Source organism: Pinus tabuliformis, chromosome 6, assembly GCF_031772625.1.
Source record: "Pinus tabuliformis cultivar Carrire ecotype Pingquan chromosome 6, CPIR1, whole genome shotgun sequence".
Classification (NCBI taxonomy): domain Eukaryota; kingdom Viridiplantae; phylum Streptophyta; class Pinopsida; order Pinales; family Pinaceae; genus Pinus; species Pinus tabuliformis.
Genome location: NC_142292.1, coordinates 561,532,796 through 561,550,649, shown reverse-complemented (window position 1 = coordinate 561,550,649; position 17,854 = coordinate 561,532,796). Strand labels below are relative to the sequence as shown.

The following is a 17,854-nucleotide window of genomic DNA, read 5'->3' as shown; positions in this document are numbered from 1 at the left end:
TACATACAACCCTTAGACATTCACTGCAACAAGCTGCATAACTCTTACCTAAAAATTTGATCTTTATCAAAAAATTACCAACTAATGGAAAAAATACTGATAGAAGTCTAGTTGAAAGAATTCAATGCTTACGGCTGTGACATTTAGTATGTAAAAAAATTTAAAATATTTTTTTTCAATTAAATAAAATTATAACATTTAACAAAATTTCACATAATTTTTTCTTAATACATGTATTTTATTGCTCGACCATTTACACATCTATATCGACATAGCAATTCCTTTAAAGTTGTTTGTCAAGATTCCAACCGATGCGTGATGAAGTGGAGGTCCTTTCCAAAAAATAGAACCGTCCTTTTGTTTGAACATTGAAATAATCGCTGTTGAGCAGTAATTTTTGAGTGGGTACTCATCGTCGGGTCCCCACTCAGGACAGACGAGAGTCGTGTCGAAATAGGTCTGTATGTGCGATGTCATTACAGTCTGCAGGGTTTATTGACGATTTCCTGAGCTCACATTGTACAATAAAGTCTTCAGCATCTTCGTCTCGTCGTCTTCTTCATTTTTCCAATTTACTGATTTGTAAATGGGCGTTGCCTAACTATTTTAAGTTTTGAGATTCCTTTCAGAAATTCAATGATATAACTGTGTATATCTATTTTAAGCTATGTAAATCGATTCACGGTGGGATACCATGCCATGGAAATCGAAAAAGGATGCATAGTGGGATACCATTCCATTGAAATCGAGCATATAGATATCTGATATCTGAGTTCAGTGGGATAATTGATTTAACATCATAATAAAAACTGATACAGATTATACAATTCAAATTTATAATTTTAACAAATACTAAAATTCCCCTAAAATATGCCAAACAAAAAAACTCCAAATCTAGAAATAGTTACACTACCTATGTAAATGTAAAGGTAAACTCACAGGGAAAGCTCTGATTTATATGATTAATGAGATGCCAGATACGTAATGCCTGCCCTACCTACACGTGAAGCAGCAGGAAACAGACCTCTGGTGTCCGCTAATGTCATATTCATTCATGGCATCTTCATATATTTGGAAATATCATCAGATTCTGTTTCTGATTCACATCCTTCCTTTTCCTCTTGTCCACTCCGAGGTTACAATGTCTACAATCAATCAGAGGGAACAGACCACAGCCATTGGAATTCCAATCAATCAGAGGCAACAGACCACAGCCGTTGGAATTCCTGTCAAATACGAACCATAGCACCATATCCCGAGAGAAAAAGAAGTCAACAAAGGACTGGTCACTGCGACGCTACAATTACAGGTCGGTCCTATTTCAAGCTCTTAGCAAAGTATTTAGAGTATATATTCACTCTCCAATCAGATCCTATCCTCCTAAATCCCTAACCTTCTTCTAACATATATATCCCCACCATTACATAACCCCAGTGAAGATATCACTCAACGATGTTTGGGAAGTTTATTTCCGTTTAGCTGGAAGTGTCAGAATATAATTACCTGGTCGATCTATGCATAAAATGGCCAATGGAACTCTGCTCGTTTCTGGTAACTTTCCACTCCAGTCCATTAGGTCTTCTGTTCTGAATTTGCAATTCAGGTCATGTAACATGCTGAAGGGGAGTACTGGCCATCATCCATTATCTCACCTGGATTCAATAGTGGTGATGAATTCGCCACAGAGAGCAAGACCCATGGGGAAGAAGAGCTCTGTTTCACGGGAAAGTAAGGAACTGTGTCGATCCTCTGATGATGAGCTCCCTGTAATGAGATTGTTTCGGAAGTTCGTAACAAGAGCAGGAGTATTAGTGGAATGTACCCACCGTGGCTGCAAGCCCGTATTTGGGGAGGAGGATTCAAAGTGTCAGGTGCCTAACGAGTGGCCTTCTTGCGAGAATATAATAAGCGATATTCTGCAAAAAGAGTACACTGTGTTCGGATGGGAAGTAGGAAGAGGAGGCCTCGCAGAAAGGGGTATTGAGGTGAAGGGTATCGAGCGGATTATGGAGCAAATTCGAGAAAAGGAGGTAGTTAATGTTGTGGGGATGTATGCTTCCTTTCTGTGGGCGACAGAAGAAAGCCGTGATTAGCAGGCGCATGAAACTTCAAATTATATTACATGTGTGCATTAAACATCATAGATCTATATATATCCCTCGCGCCTACTTTGTTTTCCTGTGCTGTAAGCTCTCAATACATTTCATCTCATCAGCAATTCACTGTGTACTTCTTTCCACGCTGGTAGCAATTGAATGGTAGTATCTGTATATTTTTCCGTTGATGGGGATAGTTTTGTTTTTCATAGTTTGGATATTCGTGCACAACTCAACTTCTTGAATAAGATTTTTACAATAAATTTTTCATGCGGATATTTGTGCAAATTTTTCATGCGGATATTTGTGCAAACTTTTTCTTTTCAGATTTTTATATTGAAATTGTCATGATTCGGATATTTTAATATGTTGTATCGAATTTTTATATTGAACATTTCATGATTTAGATATCTGTGCCAAACTTTTTGAACATGTAGTGGGAGATTTTTATATTAAAAATTCCATGAAATAGATATTTTTTGAGAACTTTTTGAATATCTTGTTCACACACAAAATGATCTTGGATATTTGTGAAAAACATTCTGAATATATGTACGACTTTTGGAATGGTGGAATTTGGATATGTCTGAAGTTCTTTTCAAACTTAATTCTTATTTTGCTATTTCATTGATATTATACTAATTTGAATGATAGTGAAAATTTTAAATGGTTATTATTAATTATAAAAAAATGGTTTTATATATATTGAAATTTGTAATTATATATTTAATAATGGTGCATATCTTTTATTTCTATAATTTATTTTATAATATGACATATTTTTAATTAATTAATTTAATTAATAGAGTAGAAAGAGTATAATTATTTTTGAGATAGATATTAATTTTTAATTAGTAATTATTATTAAAAACATATTTAAAATATTCATGAGGCTAAATAAGTATGTGAATTTTGGAATATGATTTTTAGAATTTTTATTTAATTATTAATAATTATTAGATTGATGATAGAAGTTTAATTTTCATGGAATATTCTAGAGTATTTATAATAGTAAAGACAAATCAAAGATTGAAATTTATCTTCAAAATAGTTATCTTTTTTAATTTTTAATTAAATTGATTAATTAAAAAATGTTATATGAACAAGTGTCATATGAAGTAAGTTATGGTTTTTTAGGCCTGTTGTATTGATAAGCTATGGTATTGACACAGGATATTGTAAAAATTCCAATTTATAAATTAAAAATATCCCTAGTAAAACACAGTGAATAATTAAAAATATTGTTCCATATATATATAAATATAAATTAATGATATATATAAATTCTTTTTATAATTAATGATAATAGTAATGTAAAATAAATTTATAATAAATTTAGTTTATATATATATATATATATATATATATATATTCTTCGAAAAGACTAATTCTATTAAAAGGAAATAAAAATAAGGTTACAAAGAGGCAGAAGCCTCAGACGAGAGCATAAGAATGCTTTCAGGAGAACAGAGCTATCCCACAATTGAGCAAAACCAGTTACAGTGATGCAAAAAACCATACATAGAAGCCTGTAAATTGCTAGCAAGCCATAGTGCGGATTTGGGATAACCCCTTTGAAACAGTGGAAACAAACACCTATAGATTGCAAAATTGTACATGTCAGCCTGAAAACCACATACTGCCGAGCCAAAAAGACATAGAACCAAACTGCCGAACTGCAGGAACAGAACCAGAACAGTAGACTTCCGAGCCACAAAGACATGGAACCAAAATGCCGAACCGCCGAAACAAAGACAGAACAACAAAACCAGAAGAGACCGAACCTGACCAGTGACCAAGGAGAAAACTCTGAGAAGGCATGAAGGAGACCAGGTAGCATCACATGGGGACATCCTGTTCCAGCGGCTCCTTGACAATAGGGCAGGCATTGCCATACCAGAAATCTCCATCACGATCCGCATCACCCGCTCCGCTGCCACCTGGAGGAACCAACACAGGACGGGCGCCACTAGAGCTGCCAGCAATGGCCAGCGAGATAGTGGCATCATGTGAGCTACCACCTGGTGGCCGAGAAGCGTCTGGATTGACATCCTCACCATGCATATCGCCACACCTATCCGCCTTACCTTCATCTGCCGAAGGCTGCCTGCAGTTCTGAGAATGCCCTGAGGATGCTCTGCCACAGTATTCGCAGGAGCTTGAATCTGAGCTTCTTCCTCAGAGAAAATTATGGTAATGTTAGCCGTGATGATGGGCTTATTCAAGCTACTCTGAAATTTAAAGTGAGTCGTTTGGAAAGCATTATGCGGGAAAGGTCTGCGAGTAGGGCTGGGCGGAGGAGAATTCGCTTGGGATGAAGACGGAGAGACAGGGGACAGAGGCTGATCCACAGAATGAGCAGTTTGAGGCCGCGCACGACCACCTCGGCTCCCGCCATGTCGGCTTCGCATGCAATGACGGACCATGGCTAAGCGGCTAGGGGATAGCACAGAAGCACAGGAAACTTTAGGGGAGAGCCCAGACTGCACAGAAGGAACCTGAGGAGGGCTCAGAGAGTAGGACAGAGAATGGGAGATGGACGACCCAGATTCAGATATAAGAGCAACCAAGAGCTGGCAGTGGACACCTGAGACCGAACTACTGCACAGGAATCCTGCATTAGGCGGGCCGAGGTTACAGGATGGGGAGCTTACAATGGGCTTGAAGGCCGAATACTGCATGATAAAAGTAGTACCTTCTTTGTCTCGGCCGATGTGTGCATTAAAATCAACTTGCAGATGGACCTGATCATACCTTATGTGAGCCATCATGAGCCTAGTGAAGGCTTGGAGAATAGTGCTGGCCTGCAAGTGGCAGGGCCAAGCGCCGTCACTCATAAATGGCACCATTAATGAGCTCTAAAATCACCTGCATCTAGGTGCTCTTCTTCTCCCTGTTTCATTTCATTCTTCACCATATTTTGGTAATCCATGAGTTGAGATTCAGAGGCCAATCTGGATATTGAGCCTGTATGAAGTTCCAAACCACTTTCAACTCCAATATTAGCTAGTAAATCAACCACTTTGTTACCTTCCCTGCGGATGTGCTTGAGAGTGATCGCCCTATGAGAAGAGAGCCAGATTTCGATGAGTTCGAGCTGCTTCGCCATTCTCCAGCTGCTACTTACTTTGCTTGAAGGAGTGCCTTGCATAATTTTGGTGACCATATTTATGATGATCTGAGAGTCGCCTTCTATAATAAGTGGAAAGAATCCCTTATTTTGAGCTAGAGTAAGACCCTGCCAAAGGCCTTCCAGTTCCACTGAATTATTGGTATCCCAGTCTCTTGATCCTAGAAAGGTAAGAAGCGGAACCCCCTTGTAGTCTCTGAAAATTCCTCCGAAGCCTGAGTCACCTGGGTTACCTTTGGAGGCCCCATCAAAGTTTAATTGGAACATATGCTTGGGAGGAGGGATCCACTTTTCAGGAGAACGACTCGATGAAGAAGTTGTTCCTTTGGAAATAGGTTCTTGATTCCATTGGAGGTTCCAATTGGCCCAAATATTTTGTTCTTGGGGAATAGAGGGAAAGTCCTCCTGGTACCAGGTATGGAGAAGTAAGGTTTCCTTGATATTTTGGCAGATAATTTTCCAAAGATTCTCCTGGGGCATAGAAAGATCCTTGAAGATTCTTCGATTTCTCTCCTTCCAAATGGTCCACATGAGGAAGCTCGGAATAAGCTTCCATAGGAAGTTTAAGGTTTTGCTTTGATAAGGATTCAGACCCCAGTTGCTGATAGTAGCTATGATGTATCCATGTATTCTACCTTCCTTTTGGCACCAAAAACTGACCTTTTCCCAGAGCTTGTGCACAAGAGGACAAGAGTGCATAAGATACTTTATGGATTCCTCTTTTTGTCTGCAGATCGGGCACATTGAGGGCCCGTTAAAGTTCCTCTTCCTGAGATTGTCCCAAGTGAGGATCTTGTTTTGACATAAGAGCCAGAGAAAGGTGGAAATTTTTGGCCAATTATTAGGGTCCCAGACTTTGCTCCAGAGTGGGTTTTTAACCATATGATCCTTGATTATTAAATTATATGCTTCCCTAGTGGAGAAGGTACCTTTTTCTTCATAACCCCATCTGAGAATATCCTTGTCGTCTGAGTGTTGTATTTTCCTCTTCATTAATTCTGTATCAAGAGTTTGTTGAGCTTGTTCTATTCCATGTCTTAAGATCTGATCCACCTTAATCCATTTCCTGTAATCATGTGTTGGAGAGGGATTCCAGAATACTTTTACTTTGTCATAGGCCTATATATCCTGCTCCGGGATTTCCATATGAGAGATTAGATCCTTTAGCTTGGGCTGTTGCTGCCAAGAATCTTCCCAAAACCTTGCTGTGTTGCCATCCTTAACTTCCCAAAAACTATGCTGTTGAATTAGGCTTCTGTGTTGCTTGGCCAAATTCCAGATTAGGGATCCCATGCTGACTTCTGATATTCATATTAGATCTTATGTTGGGCGATTGTTAGCATATTTTGCTGTCCATAAAGTGGCCCATGGGGTGAATGGCATAGTAAGCCATTTCCACCAAATTCAAGCCCCCATGACCACGTTGCTGTGATAGGGATCCCTTAGTCCAGTTCCCCTGATGCACTTTGGAAGGCAAACTGTGTCCCATTTGAATAGGGCCCATTTGCGGCCTTGACCTGATTTTCCCCATAAGAAAGATCATTGGAGACATTTGATTTCTTTAAGAACCCATTTGGGAGCCACTAGGATCGAGAAGAGATAGAGCAACATGGATTGAAGAACAACTTTTATAAGGATTAGCCTACTTGCCATATTGAGGGCCCTATGAGTCCATGAGGAGAGACGGGTTTCCAGTTTTTCTAACAGGATCTTCCAAGAAGAGTGCTTCAAGTATGAGGCAGTCATGGGAGCTCCTAAACAATTAGAAGGGAGGATAGCAATAGAGAAACCAAGAATGCGAGCTATAGCTACTTGGCTAATTACAGGAGTATGAAAAAAGAATATTTGGGATTTGACTTTGTTGATATTGGCTCCTGAGGTATCTGAGAAATCCGTTAATAACATTTTCAGTTGACGAGCTTCCCTGACTGAAGGATGACAAAAAGGCATGTTGTCATCAACAAATTGCTAGTGGGTGAAAGCGGAAGAGTTATGAAAAGAAAAACCTCTTAGAAGCTGTGAATGCTGAGCTATTTTAATGCTTCGGCCCAGTCCTTCTGCCATAATAACAAAAAGGAAGGGAGAAAGAGGGTCTCCCTGTCTGATTCCCCGAGAAGGATGAAAGAGGGAGGAGGGAATGTCATTTATCAGAATCGAAAAGAAGGAGGAGGAGGTAAGGCTCATGACCCACATAACCCAGGGAGGTGCAAAACTAAAAGCAGTAAGAATTTTTTTGATGTACAACCAGCTTAAGCTATCAAATGCTTTAGAAAGATCTATTTTAAGGAGCATACCTGACTTTTTGGATTGCTTCAAAGAGTGGATAATTTCGTGAGTTAAGATGATGTCGTCCGTAATCTGCCTACCTTCGACATACCCAGATTGCTCAGGCGAGATAATTAGAGGGAGCAGCAGTTTGAGTCTGGAGGCGATTATTTTGGAGACAATCTTGTAGATTATGTTGCACAGGGAAATAGGCCTGAATTTGTCAGGAGTGTTGGGTTGAGCTTCCTTGGGAATAAGGGCTATGAATGTAGCATTCATTCATGGAAGCATCCATCTCAAGGTTCTCGATTCCTCAACAACCTACCAAACTTCCATTTTGATCAACTCCCAGAAAGTGTGGAAAAAATTTGAGGTAAACCTGTCCGGTCCAGGTGCTTTCCCATCTTTCAATTGACGAACTGCCGCTTCCACCTCCTGTAAGTCTATAGGCCTGAGAAGGAGTTGGTTATGCTCCTCTGTAATAACTTTAGGAATGTTCCTTGTAATTTTTTCTATGGCCTGCGATCTATCTATGTGGGGCTCCTGATGCGCTTGCTTGAAATAGTTTAGAAGTTCGCTTTCAATTTCTTCATGTGTTTCCACCTTAACGCCCTGCTCATTCTGAAGATGAGTAATGTTATTATTCATTCTATGCTGGATTGTGGTACTATGAAAAAATTTTGTATTTTTTTCTCCATCTTTGAGCCATCTTATTCTCGATTTTTGCCTCCATAGTGTTTCTTCCTGTTTTTCCCTCTCTCAGATTTGTGATTCCAGAAGTTTTTCCTGTTCTAACAGGTACTCTGATCAGCCCTCGATTATAATCCTCTGCTGCAGCTATTTCATATCCTTATCGAGGTCACTCTGAGCCTTGAATGTATTGACAAAAGAGGTATGATTCCATTGTTTGATCTTGCCCTTGAGATGCTTAAGCTTCTGCTAAAACTGAAGCATTTTTGTACCATTTGGTGGAGAGAAATTATTCCATTCTGTGTTTATCAGATTGATGAAATCCAGATGAGACATCCAGAAAGCTTCAAAGAGAAATGGTCTGCGGGTTGTCTTACTAGGACGAGACCATTGAAGGGAGATTGGCCAGTGATCTGACCCTGAGATCGACAAGATGGAGGCGGAAAATCTCCGCCTATATGAATTGCGTTGTCTGAAAGTAAGAATCTGTCCAGACGAGAGGCTATCTGATGTATCCCTGTTCTTTTGTTGTTCCACGTGAAAAGTCCATTATTGAAGGGTGTGTCTATAAGAAAATTGTTCTGAATGAAATCTTTTAGGTTGTTCCCTTCCTTATTTCTTCTGTTCCTACCTCCCCTTTTTTCTTCTAGCCTAGTGATCATGTTGAAATCACCCCCAGTGATCTAGAGAGGGTGCATCCTATCAGTATTGATTGCTGAGAGGGTGTTTAGGATTTCTATCTTGTGCATGGAATCCTGGGGAAAATACACATTGGTTAGAAGCCCGTGTATATTGGTCCCTGTAATTTGAAAAAGTTTTGTATGAAATTCTTAGTAGCGTGGAAGTTGTTGAGCATAATGGTACGAGTGTCCCATAAGATTGCTAAGCCTCCAGACGCTCCATCAGCATCCACTGCAACAGAGAGACCTCCTAGCCATGCTTTTGCTACAGTTTTTTCCAGAGCTGTTGAATTGCATTTGGTTTCTTGCAAGAATAGGATTTGTGGTCTTGCCTGCATTATCAATTTTTGAGTAATATTCCTTTCCCGGGGCCATTGAGCCCTCTGATATTCCATGATATTAACTTCATTGGGAAATGTTGTGGAGGGAGTTGTAGTACTTTGTTAGCTTAGAGTACCTGCCTGACTCTACTAACATTTCTCCTATTTGGATCGTTCGTTGGAGGTCTATTTTCTTCCCATGCTTTTTGTTATCTTTGGTAATGTGTCTCCCATCCCAAGGACTGGCTGTCTGAATACCTAGAGATTTTTTCCTTTTTGCCCTTGAGAGGATCACCTCCAGATTCTCTAGTTTTCTATCTAGAATTTTGTCGTATTCTTTTGTTTTACATGCTTGCTCTAGACCTAAAATGTCTAGATCCCCAATATCTATACTTTCCAGTTCCTCTTCCATTTTTTGAGATTCATTTAGTTCTTCAGTAGATTCTGTAGCTATTCTGGAGTCAGATTGTAAGTTGTCTACCTCCATTCCTTGAATATTCCATGCTGGGACATTGCACTTAGCTAAGGATAAAGGATCTATGGGCAGAGTATCTTCTTGGATCGACTTGGTGTTTGAATGAGCAAAAATCTTGTCCTTCGATGCCTCCTTCTCTGTGAAGGCGGGATTTTCAGAGTTGCTATCCTTTTGTCGGGCTAAAGCTTCAAAGTTGTTGCTCATGGAAGGCTGGGAGGAGTTGGCTTGAGGCATCTTAGGATGTGAAGCTCACTTAGGATGTGAAGTTGTTTTCTTGTGGCTTTTCCTATCGTTGGTCACTTTGGTGAAGCCATCAAACTCAGGCTTGTCTGGTGTAGAAGGGGATGAGGATTTTTGAGTTAAAGGACAGTCCCTATATAGGTGGCCCAGGGCATGACATCTTCTACATCTAAACGACACATGTTCATAGTCAATCAACTGAACCCATTCAACATCATCATGGAGTATACTTACCACATCCGGAAGAGCCTTGTCAAGGTGCATGTAGACACAGATTCGTGCGTAAGAGGTGTATCTTTGGAGTTTTGTTTCCTCTGCTACTTTGATAAATTTGCCCAGAACATTTCCTATTGCTTGTAAGGAGGCTTCTTCCCAATATTCCATGGGAAGAGAGTACAATCTTATCCAGACTGGAGCCCAGCTGAGGTCCTCTTTATCAGGGTTGAAGCGCTCTACCCAACTTCTGAGAAACAGTCCGGCTGCATTAAAAAAATATGGCCCTCCATCTAAAACCCTGTTTCGGTCCTCAAGACAGTTAAAAATGGTCGTAAAGAACCCTTTAGGCCCCAACTGCAGAGTGATGTGTCCTTTTGGGTTCCATTTAGCTGCTATCCAACCACGCAACACTTTTTCAGTCGGCCAGAGTCCTATGAATTTTCCTATCAATGCATGGTCTCTCATAAATTGTATCTGAGCATTGATTCGATGACTTGGAAGTTCTACCTTCGGATGTTCTGTTTCCACTGGTTTACAAGTGGTCGAGGTAACTTTGGGTTGTTCTTTGTCCTCTGTTTTTGCGTGTGAGTTCAGATCCGTGTTATCCTCTTGTTGATCCTCTGGTTTGTCGTTTTCCTTGCTCTTCCGCCGCACTTCATTTTCATTTGGGGGGGGCACCACGTCCTCCCCCTGAGGGGGAATCATGAAGAGTGAGACTACTTTTTTGGAATCGTATTGACGTATTGCTGACAATGCTTGCAGGCGAGCAGTTGTCTAAAGCGATCTGTCGTTGCAAAAATCGCAAAAACCCTAGTTCGCTGGACCAGGCCCTCGTTCCTAAACAAAGACAATAATAGATACCTAGTTTATATATATAAGTGTTTCATAATGAAATAATGTTTGATGATTATTATATGAAGTTATAATTAATGATAATAATAATGTAAAATAAATTTATAATAAAATTAGTTTATATATATAAGTCTTTCATAATGAAATAATGTTAAGTGTGAAATTTTGAAGAATTTTTTTAGATTTAGTAATATTTGATACTTTTAATAGATATAAATTTAAAATAAATTAAGGTTAATTTTAAATAAATATATATAAATTTAAAACAAATCAAAATTAATTTTAAATAAATATGCTTATTTTTGTAGACAAATATTTGTTAAGTTGAAATTTGGGAAAAAATTTATACCTTATAAAATTGAAACTTCTCATTTTTTATATATATGGAGATGAGATATTTAAATTGGTTTTAAATATATATTTATATCATCACTTCATATATTATTATCACTAAAACTAAATACAATAAAATATGTATATATTTTATTAAGAGTCCGTGGCTATAGACATTTAAAGCTAATTAATAGTCGTTTTGAAGAAATCATTATAAGAGTAGTATATAGATTAATAATAATAATAATAATATTAATAAATAGTTGGAGTATAAAAAAACATATTTTATGGTATATTTTATATTTCTAAAAATTATATAAAAAATATAAAAATTAATTAAATTATAACTTTATTTATTTTTAATTAAATTAAAACTTTATTTTAAATTAATATTTTATATATTGTAAATCAAAAAATTAAAGCTCAGTTTATATGATACTTATTTATGTAATATTTTGTTTAATTAATAAGGAGAAAAAATAGCATAATTATTTTGGAGACAAATCTCTATTTTTTATTTGTGTATACTATTATAAATATTCTATGATAGTTAAATCTTTATCATTAACTTAATAATTATTGATAATTAAATTAAAATTTTGAAAAATCTAATTTAAAATAAACACAACTATTAATTAATAAACAATTATCATACTTTTAAATCACTAGAAATAATAAAACCACTACTCTTGAATTCTTGGTGTTGATGTTGCTCACTTCTCCCCAATTCTTTGAAGAAATGCTAGAGTTCCTCAAGTGATATTTGGCCATCATTATTAGGATCATACATCTTGAAAGCACTCTCCCAATTTCGCATAACATGGGAGACTCTGGACTAAGCAATTTAGGGGTGACAAAATATAGAAGAAATGAACATCTCTAAAGTGAGCCACGCTAAACCTGAAGAGTGCCTGCATAGGACACTTCTCTCATTTACCAAATCATTTGTACATAAATAAGATTGGATATATGTTGAGGAATTGAACATATTCCTTAAGAATATGATCCAATATAACTAATCACAACATATCACTAATAACAGAAAGATCTGGAGAATTCTTAATGGAGAAAGAGATCAAAGCATAACACGAATAAGATTGGACATTTTTTGAGGAATTGAACATATTCCTTAAGAGTATGATCTAATATAACTAATCACAACATATCACTAATAATAGAAAGATTTGGAGAATTCTACATTTCTCCATTACTCCAAGTTCCCCTCTTAATGGAGAAATGGATCAAAGCATAACATGAATAACATACCCATGCTGGTCTCATTCTCAGCTAGGCTTACAATGGTGTATAAAAAAGCTTGATAACTGAGCTTTTATTTTTTCCTTCTTGTTAAAGGATCCATGCCTGTTCATTTATTGGTGAACTTTCATCTTCAACTTTCTTGCCATAAGATAGTGGTGGAGCTTCTCCTTCTTTTTTCATTTTATGCCCCAAAAGTGGAACACTTGAACTCTCATTTTTCTTGATCTTGATTGAAGGCTAACATTCTTTGTATTCAATGCTGCAGGTTCTTGGGACTTATACTTTTCCTTAATGTTTGCAATTTCTTCTTCCTGGCTCACAATATATGCATAGTTAAAAACAAATAATGATTCTTGTCATCTTGAGCTTTTAAAAGAGCTTACATTTCTTCATCCTTCTCTGTTGACATAGTTGGTTGTTTCCCATCTTCAACCTCTTTAATCAATTCTGGTGATGCAAACATGTTGTCCTACATTTGATTTGTGTATGGAGGTAGGCATTTCTTCTCACCAAACAACAAATCATCAAAAAGATGTTTTTCATGCATCAAATGAATCTACTCTTCATGAGATACAAAATTATTATCTAATTTGACTTCATGCATCTCTACATCAGAGAAACTTTCTTCATAGAAATATTCAGATTCTACATCAATGGTTATTTCTTCATCATCACATGTTTCAATGTCAATTATAGGCACACATTCATCATCCATCATTGCATCCTCAATGTTGTCATCTTCAGTTTCACAATCAATAATGAAACTGAGAGCACGAATGTCATTTTGAAGAGCAATACCTTCATCATTTTTTACCTCATTCAAATTGTACTTCATTTCTAAAAGATCCCACATTAATTTTGCATTTTGAATCTCACCATATTCATATAGTATATTGAATAAGATGTTTTCATCTAATGCAGACATTATAGAATGTAATGCTGATGCATCTCTACTCATATCATGATTCAAAATAACAAAATCCACTTCAACATAATTCAATAAATCTACCTTCCATAGTATTTCATGCTTTCTCCTCATATGTTTCAGTTTTCGTCGAGATATCTGTGTATAGATATGCACGTTAAACTAGCCTCCAGTGATGATTGAATAAACAACCACACAACGACCAGTGTTACTCTTCTTGACCAACGATCCCCCATTTATCCATATCTGTGTATAGATATGCACGTTAAACTAGCCTCCAGTGATGATTGAATAAACAACCACACAACCACCAGTGTTACTCTTCTTGACCAACGATCCCCCATTTATCCTCTTCAATCTCTGCAACATAAATTCTATTGATTTGGCAAACAAAGCAGCAAATGCAAACTTCGCAGCCTGCAAAAATCTGTTTCTCTAATGGTTTCAAACTCCTCACCACAAATAACTAAAGCACACAGACTGCATAATTATAGTAATGTGTCTATTTTAAAAACAACTTATAATTATAGTAATGTGTTTATTTTGGAATAAGGTTTTCATAATTTTAATTTAATTATAAATAAGATAGATTCCGCATAATATTTTAGAATATTCTTAACAGTAGTCACAAATAAAAAATGGAGATTTATCTCAAAAGTAGTTATGCTTTTTCTACTTTTTTAGTTAGTTAAAAAAAAAATCCTATTAACAATTTCCATAGGAAATGAGTTATAATTTTTTCTAAGTATGTTGTATTGACAAGTCATAGTGTCGGCACATGCTATTGTAAGAAAGTATATTTATATATTAATACTATTCATGGTAAAGTGTGGTGAATCTCCATGTTTAAGAATCTTGTTACATGTTTTTATAAATGTATATATATTTAACTTACACATTAATTATGTTTTTAATTAATAATAATTTAAAATAAAAATATAATTTAAATTTTGTGAAATGTGTCATCAAATAAATAATTTTATGTTAATTATCATTGATGTCTATCCATCTTTACCAACCATTTAATTTATATAATTAATTAATATAAAATAAATATAAAATCAATATATGTAATCTTCTCTTTTCTAAAAGCAAAAAAACAAGGACAATAATTTTCACAAACATTATCTACCCTAAATATTTTAAATTTAAATATAAAAGAAAAAATAACTATATAATTGTTTAACATTTATCAAAACAAAAGATATTGTTTTAACGAGACGAGATGCCTTGTGTGTAGTACCACAAAATAGAATCTCGATATGACACTATCATGAAAACGATGAATTTTCAGAAGGAGCCGCTTGAGTCGGATTACTCTCTTTAACGAAATCCAATATTTGCATAACGTGCCAGGTGTGCTGTACTTTAAAATAGAGTCTAAATATATCACTGTCATGAAAACAAAGATATCGCATTTTGGTGTTTAGTCTAAACAAAAATGTATATTCTCATTAAAAAAAATCTCTTAGCTGACCACATAATTTTTATTTTTCTCTTATATTAAAATGGGTGAAAATATGTGTTTATTTTAAAGTAATTTATTTTTATTATTACTGAATTTATAATTTTCATTTTTCTCTTATATTAAAATGGGTGAAAATATGTGTTTATTATAAAGTAATTTATTTTTATTATTATTGAATTTTAAAGGTTTTATTTTATAAAATAGTTAAAATTCAAAATTTATAATAATAGGGAGATATTTAAAAAATCTAGCTATGTTAAATGTTGGTGTGATTTAGGTTAGATATGATCTTTGTGTAATTTTGGAAATTTAGATACTTTTAGGTCATATTTTCTTAGACCACAAACTAGTTCTGCAATTCATATATATATATATATATATATATATATATATATAATTTCAAAAATTGTGATTGAAGTTCCTTTTAAAAAAATGTGATTGAAGTTTTTAAATTGACTTTGTGGAATCAAAAATATGGTTAAGGAGTTATGTTATTGGATGGCCTATCAAACCATAGACTAGTTTCATAAGTGGTAGAACCATTATCGAACAAAAAGATATAATTTTAACAAATATAAGTAAAATATTTCAACAAATACGTTATGTAAAATACTTTTAAATGTAAAAAAAAACATATATATATATATATATATATATATATATATATATATATATATATATATATATAGATATATATATATATATATAAGAAAGTAAGTCTAGAGCATGGGCATAGGCAACAACACCTATTTATCTATTTCAACCATTCAAGCACTTTCTCGGCCATTTTAGGACTCGAAGTATGCCCACTCCATAGATATCCATAAAGTCTGTTCTTCCCATTATCTATGTGACATGAAATAATGGTGTGGTGTTGGGGTCCCCTCTATCACCCATATTTACCAATCTTTTCATGAAATTTTTTGATAAAAGTGATATGGACTCTTACACCCTATAACCAAAAGGATTTAAGAGGTACATTGATGATACCAACATGAAGTGGCCACAGGGGAATGGTGAGCTAAGCAAGTTTTATTTAGCACTTGAATCAAATTTCTAAGGACATCAAGCTTACCATGGAGTTAAAAGAAAATAAGAGCACCCCCTTTATTGATGTATTGATTACTACGAAACAAGATGGGCTCTTGTGCATTAGGCTTTTGGGAAGGAAACACATACTAAAAGTTACCTTCGTGTTGACTCTCACCACCACACTTCATAAAATATTTGAGTGCTAAATGCAGTGATGACATGGGAAATAAGAATCCTAAACAATGAGCATATGGTGTGGGGAAAATACCACCTAGATGAGGTCATCAAAGGTGTACGATATAAGGATAAGGACATCCAAAATTTGGTTAATAAGGCACAAAGAAGGTCTCATTCTAATGACCTTCAATATTCTAATAAAAAGGCATGCATCCTTTACATGTGTGGAGTGATAAATAAGACTTTGAAATTACAATCTCATTAAAGCCAATGGAACCTATAAAATAGAAAATGAGTTATGCAAAAGACATCATTAGCCATTAGTTAAAAGAATGAGGTTTTTACAAGCTTGTTTACTCCTATGAAAATTGTTATAGTAAAAAAACCATGACATCTTTCCAAGTAAGGGTAAAGGAGCATGTAGCAAACATTAGAAATGGGTGTCTTCACACCTCAACATAAGAAGAATATTTTTTAAGAGAAAAAACCATGTTTTTCTAGAGGACATTGAAATCCTAGAAAAGGAAGATAATTGTTATAGGTCGTGTTTAGAGAGGCCCTAGACATAATCATGAACTAAAATAGCTTGAATAGAGATGGAATTGTAGAAGTACGCAAGATTTGGCTTGCTAACCAATCAATAAAAGTTATAATAATAATTAGGTTTGAACTCTCACTTTTCTTCTTTCATTTATTGCTGATTTATAATATTCTTTATATATATTAAAAATTACTTAATAACTTTTTATTTTATTTATCATTAATTTCTTAATAATAATAATCATAATCATAAACATGCAACTTTAAAGTGATAACCAAGCCAGATACTAAAATGGTGGAACAATGAACGTGTCTCCATGCAATTATTTGATTACTATAGTTTATGAAGGTACTCTACCCACCTTCGGATTTGGACTTGTGACTTTGTCAGAGAAAACACAAATTCTTAACTATTAGTCCAACTTAATATTTATTATTATATAATATTAGTACATTAATAATATAATCTACATTCTTAAACATAATAAACAACATGTATAGGTTATATAACATTTTAAACTTGTGTAGATTATAATTTAGAGTATAGTTATATTCATTAAATACATTATACTATTAATGGCTATATATTATTAGTGGTTATATTCTTTTGTAGTATAGGACAACGTACTCTTTATTCTTAGGGATCTTCAGTTATCATGTTTATGTTGTTTCTCCTTATTTTATATAGTATTGTATTATTAATCCATGTTGAAGGTTAGGATTATGGCAATTAAGATATCATTAACTTTCTAATACTTACTTCTCGATTTGACCATGTAAATTTTTTGTATTCTCTCATGTTTGAGATAGGAAACGTTATTTTTATTATTTTTATAATTAAATAAAAATCTGATGAAGTTATATTGCAGAATTGCTCCTCCTATTGTAATATGCTACATTAAAGTCCTTAGATTAAATTAATTTTCATCTTCATACCATGAGGATGCTTCCAAATTTTAATATTTGTTTGTATTTTTGGTTATCCAAAGTAGTAAGTTGTAACTATAATATTTTGATTTGTAATGTCAAGCATTTATTATTTTCTTTGACATAACTCTATGGGCACTATCTTCATAGCATATCCACCTCCTTCAGAACATTTATAGAACCATATTCATACTTCTTCCTCCTTCTATGATGGAATTTCCTCAGCAG

The 17,854-nt window shown here is 35.0% G+C and overlaps 1 protein-coding gene across 1 annotated transcript; it reads left to right on the top strand.

Annotated features, from left to right (window-relative positions):
* The first annotated feature begins 286 nt into the window (after positions 1–286).
* Positions 287–2,284, top strand: LOC149259751 (uncharacterized). The gene has a single exon (XM_089419109.1). The coding sequence runs from the start codon at positions 1,515–1,517 to the stop codon at positions 2,091–2,093; it is 579 nt and encodes a 192-aa protein (XP_089275235.1). The 5' UTR covers positions 287–1,514; the 3' UTR covers positions 2,094–2,284.
* Positions 2,285–17,854: the final 15,570 nt, after the last annotated feature.

Excerpts from the sequence above, each read along its gene's own strand:
- LOC149259751 (XM_089419109.1), top strand. The coding sequence starts at position 1,515 with ATGCATAAAATGGCCAATGGAACTCTGCTCGTTTCTGGTAACTTTCCA.